General features: G+C 39.1%; 1 protein-coding gene across 4 annotated transcripts in view; it reads right to left on the reverse strand.

Annotated features, from left to right (window-relative positions):
* The window catches only part of atp8b4 (ATPase phospholipid transporting 8B4), a 239036-nt gene that overhangs the window by 31398 nt on the left and 193962 nt on the right, over positions 1–13676 (reverse strand). For all 4 annotated transcript variants that reach the window (XM_048562970.2, XM_048562969.2, XM_048562971.2 and 1 more), the window contains 4 exons: positions 11607–11771; positions 10531–10642; positions 2765–2870; positions 34–175 (listed from right to left, as the gene is read on the reverse strand). In XM_048562970.2, the coding sequence (XP_048418927.1) occupies positions 34–175; positions 2765–2870; positions 10531–10642; positions 11607–11771 (525 nt within the window). The remainder of the gene's footprint in view (positions 1–33; positions 176–2764; positions 2871–10530; positions 10643–11606; positions 11772–13676) is intronic.

The raw sequence follows: 13676 nt of genomic DNA on the forward strand, positions 1-13676 counted from the left end.
ACATTCATGACCCCGTTCGGTATTCACACTTACTAAACTGTGTCCATTAATAACCAATGCATAGTCGCCCATAACAGTCTCTTCAATCACCGATTCTAACTTTGAAGTTCCATTCTTTTCAGAGACAGCATGCCCATTGCAAATAGGTGTTCCCATCATTTGCTGTGTTGCTTTCCTGAAATGCAAAACACATTTTAGAACCTTGAAACTTCATTTAAGAGAACTCCCAAGTACCCACTGACCTAGATATTTTGATTGATGTTATTAAAATTATGTTAATTGGAAATTCTAAACTTCAATTCTTTCAGACAAGGCAGAAATCCCATTAGGGATTGATTCTTTCTCCCAAGAAATTATTACTCTTCTAATGCTGCAAACTGTAAAAAAAACTTTATATAACTTCAATGAGAAGCAATTGTCATATTCATGCTTCTGTTTTGGGTCATTCAACTGTTTCCTCTTCCATATGTGGAATTCTTTGTCTCAAATCCATATACTTCCTTAGGCGTGCTTAAAACCAGTAACCCATTCATAATGTACAGTAATTCTCTGTAACCTCAGAACTGATCTCAGGGTCTGTAATTTTTTTTTTACATTGCCTTAAAGCATATTGCATGTGCCTATCCCGGTTTACAACTTTTGCAAGTAATTTGATTCTATAACATAAAATATTTCCATTGGAATTATTGAGCACAATGGGAATATACTTCCACATAAAAGAGCAGAAAGCACTAAAGTACTTCAGGGAAAATTATATTGCCTGGCATTTTACTGGCAAATGTTTCTTTCTCTTCCCAAATGAATTTGACTGTCATTTCTAGATTTTCAAGTAAATTTCAGGTGAAGGTATACCTGAATTACACATATACCAAGAAACAGAGAAACTAGGAGTAGGAGTTGGCCATTCAGCCCTTCGAGCCTGCTCTACCATTTTATATGATCATAGCTAATCTCTCTATGTCAATGCTAGATCTCTCTATGTCAATCACTATCCCACAGTACATCTTGATACCTTTAAAATCTAAAAAATGTATTTATCTCTTTCTTGAATATATTCAATGACTTGGCCTCTACAGCCTCCTGTGAAATCTATAAGTTCACTGCTCTTTGAATGAGCAAGTTTTTCCTCATCTCAGTCCGAAATGGCCTACTTGGGACTGTGACCTCTGGTTCTATTCTCCCCAAGCAGGGAAAACGTGCTCCCTGCATCTAGTCTGTCCAGCTTTGTTAGAAATTTATATGTTCCAAGCAGACCTCCTTGTATCCTTCCAAATTATGGTGAATGTAGACCAGACAAACCCATCTCTCCCTGTAGGACAGTCTTACCATCGCCAGTATCAGCCTGGTGGACCATCACTGCACTGTCTCTATAACAAGTACATCTTTTCCTAAATAGGCAGAACAAAACTGCGCTCAATACTCCAGGTGTGGTCTCATCTGTATAACTGTAGTAAGACATCCAGCCTTTGAACTCAAAGGATCTTTACATTTTTCCTAAGCCAGAAGTAAATGGTTGATTGAACTTTTATGGCCTGATTAAGGATGATGACCATTTTTGGTGGAAACCTGTGATATAGGTACAGTGTGAAGTTATGATTGGAGAGAGAGATTAACAAATTGTCTTCATGCAAAGAGTAGCTGGATTGTGGAATGCTTCAGCAGAGGGGAAGTTGCTGAGGTAGAGACCACTGAATTTTTTTTTATTCCTTTATAGAATGATAGCATCACTAGCTAGGCGAGCATTACTGTCCATCCCTAATTACCCAGAGGGCAGTTAAGAGTCAGCAACACTGCTGTGGGTCTGGAGCCAGATGTAGGCCAGATCAACTAAGGACGGCAGTTTCTTTTCCTAAAACACATTAGTGAGCCAAATGGGTTTTTCCAATAATTGAAAATGGTTTCACGGTCTTAATTAAACTTTTAATTCCAGATTTTCTAAAATTGAATTAAATTCCATCATCTGCCATGGCAGAATTCTAACCCAGGCCCCCAGAACCCTTACCTGGCTCTCTGGATAAACAGTCCAGTGATAATATCACTAGCCCATTGTCTCCCCATTATCTTTTAGGGGAAATGTCAATAAAGATTTAAATCAGGGAAAATTAGACAGCCATGAGAGATTTGAGCAACAGGTTTGGTTTTGTTTACCTTAACAGAAAGCTGGCACAATGGGTCACATAGCCTTTGAGTGATGAACAACTAGAGCCCACCAAACATTTCTGGTTTAGGGTCAGTCAATGAAGAAAGTATCCCATCATTACATTCACAAAAAAGCTGGCATTTCTGCACATACTAACCAGTCTATCTATTGTCCATCTGTTTAGAATGAAAAACCACACTGCTACAAAATTCACTATGGACTTCTTTTCGGATGCGATGGTATCATTATGAACATTTTTCAAATTATACAATTGACTCAAGTTGCTTTGGAGACCAAAACGTTTTCCACACGATGGGTATAAGGTGTGTGAGATTGTCCAGACAAGCGAAGAAATTGCTTGTTCAGACTGGTAGGAAAATTAATTTCCATTTGGGATATTAATTACCATTTGACTGCATGCCTCATGTTTTAAACTTAGGTGTACAGTTAGTTTAGAAGAAGGCTTTAAAAATACCCATATCTGTGGAAAACTGGTAAAACAATCTTGAAATGTAACAGCCATTCTATGGAAATATCCTTTCATACGTACAGATACTTGCGAATAAGCTACATAAACACATTGGAATGACGTGTGACATGCAGAAGTGTTTGAGTGTTGTTTACCGGAGTTGTTCACGGACTTCGAGTACTGTGTAGCCTGACACAATGAAAATTTCATTCATGTCATCCGTTAAAATGTTGCATGAGTATCCGATATTCATTGCAGTCTCTAGAAGGAAACAAGAACAATGAAATGTAAAAAGCCAGGCAATCCAACATCAAATACACTTATTTTCAACTTCCTTCTGGTGGTTTGTCACTTCATAAAAGACCACACCTAAAGCCCATGACTTCACTGAGGCTGAGAAGACCGGTTATAAGCAATGACATCAGTCCAGTGACACTTAAATCCCTGAGGTAAGGTTCTCAGAAAAGGAATGAAAAGGAGAAGAGACACTCATAACTAGAAGACTGTGTTTAGAAGAAGGTAAGATGCAAGGGAGCTGGTTGTTCCAAAGCATCCTAAGCAGGAGTTGATTAGTACAGATGCAATGATAATTGAGTTGGCATCATAAAACTAGAGGGCAAAAGAGAGTGTACAGAGCATAGCCTTGTAGAATCATGTTGGATAACGTTGAACCAAAACAGATCTCTCTATCTTGTGTCTCCATATTGATGTTTATTCTCCACAGGAACACTTATCTGATTTTCTTGCTCATCATCTTCTATCCTTTACTTCCATATCCATCATTCAATGATCTAGCATATGTTGATATGCTTCAATCATGAACGTTGGCAGTGTATTCCACAGCCTCAAAACCCTCTCCTGCTTCTTTCTATTTTCCACAATCTGGCAGCATCTCAGTGAATCTAACAATACACCCCCAATTGCATCAACATTCTTCCAATAATATGGACTGCAAACTGCAGAAGTATAAAGTAAATATATTTCCAGCAATTGAATTAATATTGTGTTTTGTCAAGAATGCAAAAACTCTTCGTGTACTCCATACAAATTTCTTCTGGAGTTTTATAGTATAGTCAATGCTATGTTGGCAAACATACCAGCCAGTATTCCCCACACAGCAGCGAGACAAATCACCACTTAATCTGTCATAATAATTGATTAGTCAATTAATTAATAAATGAAAGCAAATCCTCAGTAATCGTTTCATAATATCCGAGCAAATCAATTATCCACTTCGTCAGACTGGACTTAAGCCATTAGAATGCTTCTTTGGCTGCACATTTTCCACAGATAATGATTCTAGATCATTTTCCTTTGCCTTAGATACACTGCAAAATGCCCCACTCTCCCTGAAAGCAAACCAAGCTGAAACCTCTTCCAGATGTAAGACAATGAATATACACCAGAAATGATGGGAGTTTTTATAAAAATTATACAGGCTGTTCATTAAAAACACACTTCCATCAACTAAATTCACATATGAAGACTATTTAGAAAAAAAACTACCTAATTATGTTGGAAGCATATGAACAGCTTCATAATGAGATCAGCACAGTTTCACACCAATGCAGATGCTACTCAGAGAGATAGGCAAATAAATAGTAGAAAATTGCAAGGATATGAGACATTGCTCTAGAATCAGGATTTGTCTGCCTAGTGTGGAAGTAAAATCCCATGGAAAGGTCAATAATTAACAGGAGAGGATGTTAGGTAGGGCAACCTATCCACATTCAAACTCTCAAAGTACTGTATTTGAATGAAGGAAAGAACTGAGGATATTGGAGATCTGAAACTAAAACAGAAATAGCTGGTGAAACCCAGCAGGTCCAGCAGCATTTTTGAGAAGAAAGCAGTGCAAATATTTCAAGTCCGGCGACACTTCATCAGAACCGTATTTATACTGAAGATAAGGTGGTGGGGATGGTTGTTATGTTGGGGTAGAGGGGAAGGTGAGCAGATAAATGGAGCTGGAGCTAGACAGAGAAAGAGGTTTAAAAAAAAACAGAAATTGCTGGAAAAGCTCAGTAGGTCTGGCAGCATCTGTGGCAGCAACAAACTTGCTCTCTCCCACATCTGCAAGGACAGGCAGATATCAGAACTCCCAGATACAACTGGAACATGGGTGTTAAGAGTTGGTCTGAAGTATGATCTTGCTGTTTAGTTGGCACTGCAAACAATAGTAGACATGATCCAGACTTAAAAGCCACCAAAGAGAGCTGCAGACTCTCAGCCATACCTGCCCAGCTAGCCCAGCTCCCTGTGGCATTATTCACAATGAATTATGAAGGAAGAGTGGTTAAAAAGTTTGTAACATCTCAACTGAAGACGTTTGGAAAAATACTGTTTCCAAGATTCCTCCTTAGACTTGATGCCATTTATTTAAAAATCAACTGCGGGGGAGAGGGGGGGAAAAACTGTTTCCCCAAACCATTAAGGATCAGTAATCTCAGTTTCTGACATTGAGGTAGCAGCTATACACCTTTCCAGCTGTTAAGGATGAGAGAACTCACAAAAATACACATAATTTACACCTAAAAACTTACTTGCAGTTTTTTTTCCCGTTTTGACCAAACACAAATGCAACACAAAACACTTCAAAAAAATGTTTCACATTGAAAACTGGCTATTCAGACCTTTGAGTATAGGAGTTGGGACATCATGTTCAGGTTGTACAGGACGTCAGTGAGGACACTTTGTGAGTACGATGTACAGTTCTGGTCACCCTACTATAGGAAGGATATTATTAAATTGGAGAAGGTTCAGAAAAGATTTACAGGAATGTTGCCAGGACTGGAGGGTTTGAGTTATAGGGAGAGGCTGGGACTTTTTCACTGGAATGTAGGAGTTTGAGGGGTAAGCTTACAGAGATTTATAAAATAATGAGGGACATAGATAAGGTGAATAGCAAGGGGCTTTTCCCTTGGATAGGTCAGTTTAGAACCATTTTTTTTTAAAGGTGAGAGGAGAAAGATTGAAAGGGACCCGAGGGACAACTTTTTCCACACAGAGTTGTTTGTATGTGGAATGAACCACCAAAGGAAGTGGTAGACGCAGGTTGTTACAATATTTAAAAGGCATTTGGACAGGTACATGCATAGGAAAGGTTTAGAGGAATATGGACCAAATACAGGAAGTGAGACTAGTTTAGTTTCAGAAAATTGTTCAGCATGGACAGCTTGGACCAAAGGGTCTGTTTCTGAGCTGTATGACTCTATGATCTGTGACTCAATAACTAGCTAACTGAATTGGAGGTGAGGTAGTTTAAACATCAACCAATCCACAACTACAGAAAGTCCAGTCTCGGTAATTTCATTTTAGCAATGATTGTGTTTCCCTTTTCTCACTGATCCAAAAAAATGACAAAGAGCAAATAAGCAAAATTACTAAATTCTCTTATGGTGTTGGATGCCTTTTAGCTGGAAAGGAGCAAACAAAAGCAACTCTTTGCAAAGTGCACTAGCCTAAGAACAAAGAAAGCTTAAACAGGCAATGTACTTGGTGAGATTGGTTTCTCAAAAGTCATGGAAAGGTTAAATGTATTTTATAATGTTTCAAGGTTTTATTCTGAATCTAACCGTACTTAGCTTTTTAAGAATTAGGTAATCAACAATAGTGTCATTTTCCTGAGGGACAATCAATACATCAATTGTCAGGGGAAAGGTACTGCTTCTGCATGTAACATGTGATAAATCTAACGTGCCTAGCCTCTAGGTCACAAAAGCCATGTACTACCCTGAAAAGAGCACATTGTGACAATCCAATCTTCCAGCTTGGTTAACACAAATTAAGAAAGCTGTCACACTTCAATATGCTGGACCATGGTCATAAATCCAATTTATTTCAAACATAAACTATCTATGTAAGGTAATACAGTGTTACAACCTCACTACGAGATTGCATTTGTGCTTCAACAATTGTTCATATTGGAAGATTACATCAAGTTCATGGCCCCATTAAAGCTTCAAGCTCCAGGTCCTCAGGGTGACATCACTCATTGTGATGTGATTGTTGTGGGCAAGCACCACACTTACTGAGTTTTCTCACATTATCACCAACACCAACACCCAAGGACAGGCGCATAGACAATGATGTGAGGCATATGCAACTGGGTCTGCAGAAGATGTCACAGCACCCACTGCACATTGAAGGTGTTAGCAAATCAGCAAAGGTTATATCTGTGTATCAAAACATCATTCTTGTACAAGAACAAAAGAGCAGAGTCCTGTAGATGCTTGAAATCAGAAATAATAACAAACATCTCCTGAAAATGCTATATTTGCTCAGCGCTGTATCTGTGAAGAGAGACAAACAGAGTTAATGTGACAATCTCAAGATCTTATACATCTCCAAACATTCCCTGTTCTGGTGAAAGGTCATAAAACTGAAACACTATGTCTTACACCCTTCACCAATGATGCTGGACTTGCTAATTATTTTCAGGAGATGTCTGTTTTTCTTATTCAACAACAGTCAGGCGCATTCTGGTCTGAATAAATAGCACTATTGATGCAAATAACTAAGTTATAATGTGCATTTGACAAGAGAGCAGTAAGTTGCACTGGCACCCCTAAATTAGTCTAACTCCAGAAGCTGAACTGGGCTAGCCAGAGAAACACAGTGGCTAGAAGAACTGGTCAGAGGCTAGGAATCCTGCAGCAAGTAACTCACCTCCTGACTCCCCAAACCTGTCCATCATCTACAAGGGACAAGTCAGGAATGTGATCCAGTGCCTGGATGGGTGCAGATCCAACAACACTAGAGACGCCTGACACCATCCAGGACAAAGCTTGCCTGGCACTACATTCAAAAACATTCATTCCCTCCGCTGTCGCTGCTCGGTAGGAGCCAAGTCTCCTTAGACACTAAAATAAAACAAAGAACTGCAGATGCTGGGGATCTCAAACAAAAACTGAAATAGTCAGAGAAATTCAGCAGGTGTGCCAGCATCTAAGGGAAAAAAGCACAGTTTAATGTTTCAAGTCCAGTGACTCTTCATCAGAACTGTTCTGGATCACATTCTTGTGCCTTGTAGATGGTGGATAGACTTGGGAAGAACTATTCTGAGTTTCTCCAGCAAATTTTGTTTTTGTTTTTCCTTCTAAACCCACAACCATTTCCATCTAGGCTGGGCAGCAGATACATGAGAACACCACCACCTGCAAGTTCTCTTCCAAGCCACCTACCATCTTGATCTGGAAATATATCGCTGTTCCTTCACTATCACTGGGTCAAAATCCTGGAATTCCTTTACTAATGACACCATGAAACTATCAATAGCAGGCAGACTACTGTGGTTCAAGAAGGCAGCTCACCACTACCTTCTCAAGGGCAAGTAGGAACAGGCAGTAAATTCTGAGCCAACCAGCGATGCTCATATCCTGGAAAGAAAAACTCTAGACCACAAGCTGAAGCCATGTGGGAAAACAAAGATGGAGCAGTTTGGAATTGGACCCGCAGTCAAGTATTTTCAAAGCTCAGGTGGATTGCAGTAGCACAAAGATGCCATTAGACCAATTTATTTCAGTGATGCTTTGCTCCATAAGTCAAGATCAAAGTTTGAGGTCTAAGATACAGGATGCAGTTGAAGTTGAAGGGAAGAAAACAAAAAAAGAGTGCAAGATAGGCCCATAAATCATGATGAAAGTTAACAATAAAAACATGGTTTTGAAAAATGGGTTTCAATAAAAAGCATAAATTGCAACAAAGAAAAATCAGTTTGTGACCATTGGAATTTGCAGAACAAAACGGCTCAATATCTGTGAAGTATAAAATATAAGGGAATCCATTTAGGAGAACGATACATTTCTCAGCCAAACATCAATTTATCTGAAGACCTGAATTTTCTCACATCTGATTTTACTGTTCTTTTCTTTGCCTTTAAATCATGGCAGTCATTCCCAACATCACAGTGGAAACTGAATAGCTGATCTGTCGGATGTAATTTGTCCTGCTTTGGGCTACCCATATTCCCTCTGTTACCAATCCACACCACTCACATCAGCTTTCACTTCACTTAGAATGACAACATCTAGCCACTCAGACTTATCCTCCTTGACTGAAACTCCCTTTTGTTTTTAATGTTTTCATGATCCTTCCTCCCAGCTGCTTCACACAGAGACACTGTTGTGCCACTCAGTTTCTAAGCCTCTATTGTATCTTGCTGATGATTTCTTTTCTCAAACCAAAGTTTCTCAAACTCCCTACTCACTCCCTCAGCTGAGGGATTATGTCTATCACATTGCCCAAAGCTCCACTCTGATCCATCACCATGATGGAGACCCTAGTAACCACCATTTCTCACAAGCCACTACACCAGAGGAATAGAATAACAGCCGAGCAGCAGACTTCAAATGACTTACAGCAATTTGACCAGGTGGCAGCAGGGATTTAAACATGGTCAGCAATTTCTCTTCTACAACCACAAGATTCATTGATAAAAGCAGTGACGATTGCTAATGCAAAATGCTTGAAAGAAATCTTCCATAAAACTTCCCAAAAATGACACTTGGCCAAAACATGGAAACATGTCTGCCTGGTATAGCAGTCAGCATTATCAATTACTCTTCTCCTCATTTACCTCTCTCCTGTCACCTCTGCACCCACACGCAACCCTGAACTATTCTCATTTAGTAACAGCAATGGCCTTAGCTTCCTAATTCCAATCTTAACAATGGCCTTACCTTCCTACTTCCAGCCTTAACAATGACCTTAGCTTCCTATTTCAAGTTCTGACATAGAATTTACATTGAAAATATTAACCCGTTATTTATTTTCCAGGTTGTACCAAGTTTGCTGTACCTTTCCAGCAATTACTGTTCCAATTCTCATTTGTATGAAAAAGCTGTTCGTATGTTTAAATTTTGCATGACAAAGCCTTTGTCAAATGACGTACAATAAGAAGACCAATTTGCATTGACACAACCTCTTTAACAAACAGATATGGCCGACTGCTTCGCCCTTTTCCAAAATTTAGCAGGAATTTGCAGTTCATCCAGGGCTAGATGTTGGACAACATGCTGTTTGTACAGGGAGTGAAGAGAGATGATGGTGAGATAGACCTGGATGTTGGCAGCACACATGTGGATCTCAATGCCATAACTGCAGGTAATACTGATGGAGGACCGCATGTGAATATAAAAGGAGGTAAAGATTTTTGGGATCTCCAGAGTTACTGGAGTATAGGCAAGAAGAGAAAATGTTGCTGGAGATTCTTACACCTGCTTGGATGAATAAAGCTGTTATACAATCCTGTCTTTCATGTCAAAACCTCGAAACATCTAGTAAATGTTTAAGTACATCAGCCTGTGCACTGTCCCAAATGGCTCAAATCAGTTGCTTGTCAGTTCAAAGTCCATTGAATATTCTTGCACACAATAGTTAACACTATTTATATGAACTTTTCGAAAACTCTTACTTTTTCATACTGAAGGTGGTGCATGTTTGGAACTAGTTGCCAGAGGAAATGGTGGAGGCAGGTACAGTTACAACAGTTAAAAGGCATCTAGGTAGGTATATGAAAGGGAAGGATTTAGAGGGATATGGGTCAAATGTTGGCAAATGGGACTGGATTTATTTAGGATATCTGGTCGGCGTGAATGAGTTGGACCGAAGGGGTTGCTTCCATGTTGTACATCTCTATGATTCCATGAATCTACACAATAAAAGGATCTTCAAAAAATTCCTTCCAGATATTAACTGAGAACGAGTGAACAAGCAAAGCGTGTTGGGCTGAATTCATAAAGTCAAATACGAATGAACGAATGTCCATTTAAACTTTCAGCTCCACTCTACTCCATCAATTTCTGATTCCCACCATAGCTGTTGGTAATTATCTAAGAGAACTCAGATGGATTAAATCTAATAGGTTTATCAGGATAAACATTAAAATAATCTTTCATAAAATAATGAAGTTACTAGTTACCTTGCTTATCTCCAGTAAGTACCCAAACCTTGATATTAGCCAGGGTTAGGTTGGCAATAGTGTCAGAAACCCCTTCTTGCAATTTGTCTTCTACTGCAGTGGCACCTAGCAACTAAGCAGAGTTATGTACACAGTGAATTACAGAATAATAACTCTATTAAGCTTTTATAATCAATATTTTTAAACAAAGTACTGATTCATATTTTACTGAATTTATATTCGTTGCACTCTTCTTATTCTTGCATTCTCTGCCACCAGGCAGGCTTAGCCCATAGCTCCATGACCTCTACAAAAGGAAGGGTGAGGAGGCAAGTCCCAAGACTGGCCCAGATAGACCGAACAGCAAGCTCCATGCTATTGGCTTAGATCCAATTCATTGAGGTCAGCCAGCTGACTGTGCCAGTGGGCGCCCAATGAGTGTGTTTGCTGGGGTTTACACACATATACACGCATGTGGTAGCCTGAAGCCATGAACACCGATGGTACAGGCTCCAATTTCTTTCAATTACATTGCTGATCAGGACTCTCTCCAACTTTTACTGCTTGCCATTGATGTATGTATGTTGTAAGGATTTACAAGTTCTTACTCACTCTGTTTGGCTGCTTTACCTACTCACGTTCAATGACCATCAAGTCTAGGAATAGGACTTGAACATGAGACAGAGACACTATCCACTGTGCCCTAACACCTATAGAACAAGTAGATACACACCAGATACTTTGCAATTTTGTTTCATTATTTTTGAAAATAAATGGGTGGAAACATTCACACTTAATGATTATTTCAAACTTTTCTATATGCTATGGGTATTCTAAATGCTGCATTGCTTTCTTAGGAAATTTCTCATAAAATCTGTGATCCCCCGTTTTTCAAATTTACGCAAAAGTCTCCCTTTAGATGTATTAAACATAATAATTATGCAAGGAAATTTGCTCATTGTCAAACCAGGGGCCAGGTTGTAATATGAATGTCGTCACTTATGAAATTTAAAATAGAATCATACACAGGTCACAATCTTCATGTATACATCAAATGCAATTCGCTGACGTGACAATGCAATCTTCTGCAGTCATACCATCAGGTCCTGTTCAATCTCTTCATACAAGGCAGAAAGCAGTTCATCTCGGTTTTCAAGAGCAGTGTTGGCATAATGGTGTCTTTTCTGCCACTTATCAAAGTAAGCTTCATCCAGATCTTTGTAGGCGAGCACTAAAGTTCGCAGACCTTCCCCTGCAAATTCCTGTGTACAAGTGTCACATTGAGAAGTAAATCAACAATCTCTTAACAGTAGGTACCATAAAATTATAATATATTGTACTTTTAGGGACAACTGATAATTACTTTAAGATTTACACCTGCTGTAGCAATTTCTTGGCATTGCAATAGGGAAAAGGACGGAAAGGGTGGGAACAGTGGGAGAGGGGAAGGATGCGAGGAGACTAGAAAGAAAGGCAATTATATATTGTCTGTTGACATTTTTCAGAAACTCTTCAAGTGTTTCACACAGAATGCATTACTTTGAAGTGTAGTGACTACCATAATGTGGGGAAATTAGGAGTGATCAGGCTGGTGCTATTTGGCCTGGAGTTTCGGAGGCTGAGGGGTGACCTTATAGAAGTTTATAAAATCATGAGGGACCTGGACAGGGTGAATAGCCAAGGTCTTTTCCCCAGTGTAGGAGAGTCCAGAATTAGAGGGAAACTGAAAGAACTGCGGATGCTGCAAATCAGAAACAAAATTTTGTTTCCAAAACTGCAGAATGTAGGTTTGATTGCGGAAAGATTTAAAATGGACCGAAGGGGAAATTTGTCTTCATGCAGAGGGTGATGCATGTATGGAATGAGCTGCCAGAGGAAGTGGAGGAGGCTGGTACAATTACAACATTTAAAAGGAATCTGGATGGGTATATTAATAGGAAGGGTTTAGAGGGATATGGGCTAAGAGGGATATGGGCTAAATGTTGTTAAGTAGGACTAGATTAATTTAGGATATCTGGTCAGCATGGATAAGTTGAACTGACGAGTCTGTTTCCATGCAGTGCTGCTCTTTGACTCTAAGATTTCACAAACATCAAAGTGATGAATGATCAGTTTTGTTACTGTTAATGGCAGATGTCATCCAGGAGAGGCAGAAACTTAGTTTAATATCTCAGTCTCAAAAGTGGTAGATAATTTTGTCTGTTGATTGTTAAAAAATATGGCATCTCTGTAAAGCAAAGGAAAATTCCTATGGAACCCTGTATACGTGGTGACCAAGGGGTAGTTGAACTAATTCCTATCCATGATCAAGGATGCTTTTTGTTTTCCAAAAAAAAACGTAAAGCACAATTCTAGACTGTATCAATAATTGTAAATATAACAGCACACTAATAAATAAAATATTTCACTTCTTGTTGGCTGAAAGCATGTCTTCTATACCTGGCCATTGCAGATGGGCCTCCAGCTCATGCTCACTTTGCTGCTGACCATAGCAATAGATGTAAACCACCAAGAGCAAATTAAAATATAGGAACTGTTCCCGGGATCAGCATCAGTAGTAGTATGAAAATATGAATCTCCTGCACTAGTGCAACAGATAAACCATTCAAATAACACAATGAAACTTTCCAAACCATAGAACCATCCATGGTTCAGTTGATCACCTCTGAGCCAAAATGTTATGGGTTCAAGCCCCACGCCAGAGACTGAGCCAAAAAGTCATGGCTGATACAGAAAGTTAAGGAGTTTTGCCTACTTCTCTTGCCCAATACTTATTCCTTAATCAATGGTGCAAGACCAAATTATCTGGTCATTATCACATTGCTGTATGTGAGAGCTTGGTGTGTGCAAACTCATTGCTACATTACAATTGGAATTACACTTCCAAAGCACTGGTAAAACACTTTGTGACACTGTTATTACGAAAGGTTCTATGCAAATGCTCGTCTTTCATTTTTCTTTCATGGTCTAATAAATTACATCTCATAACACAATGAAGATACTCTCCATGTTTTAGAAAATAAGGATCCTCTCAGGTTAGTATCAGACCATGAGAAATTGTCTTTTGTATGCCTGAACATCACAAAGCAGCACAGAGATCTGATACCTCACACGGTTTCCATTCACATCTTCTAAAATGTGAAGAACATTTCACACTGATCTATGAT

Source organism: Stegostoma tigrinum, chromosome 33 (genome assembly GCF_030684315.1).
Source record: "Stegostoma tigrinum isolate sSteTig4 chromosome 33, sSteTig4.hap1, whole genome shotgun sequence".
NCBI lineage: Eukaryota > Metazoa > Chordata > Chondrichthyes > Orectolobiformes > Stegostomatidae > Stegostoma > Stegostoma tigrinum.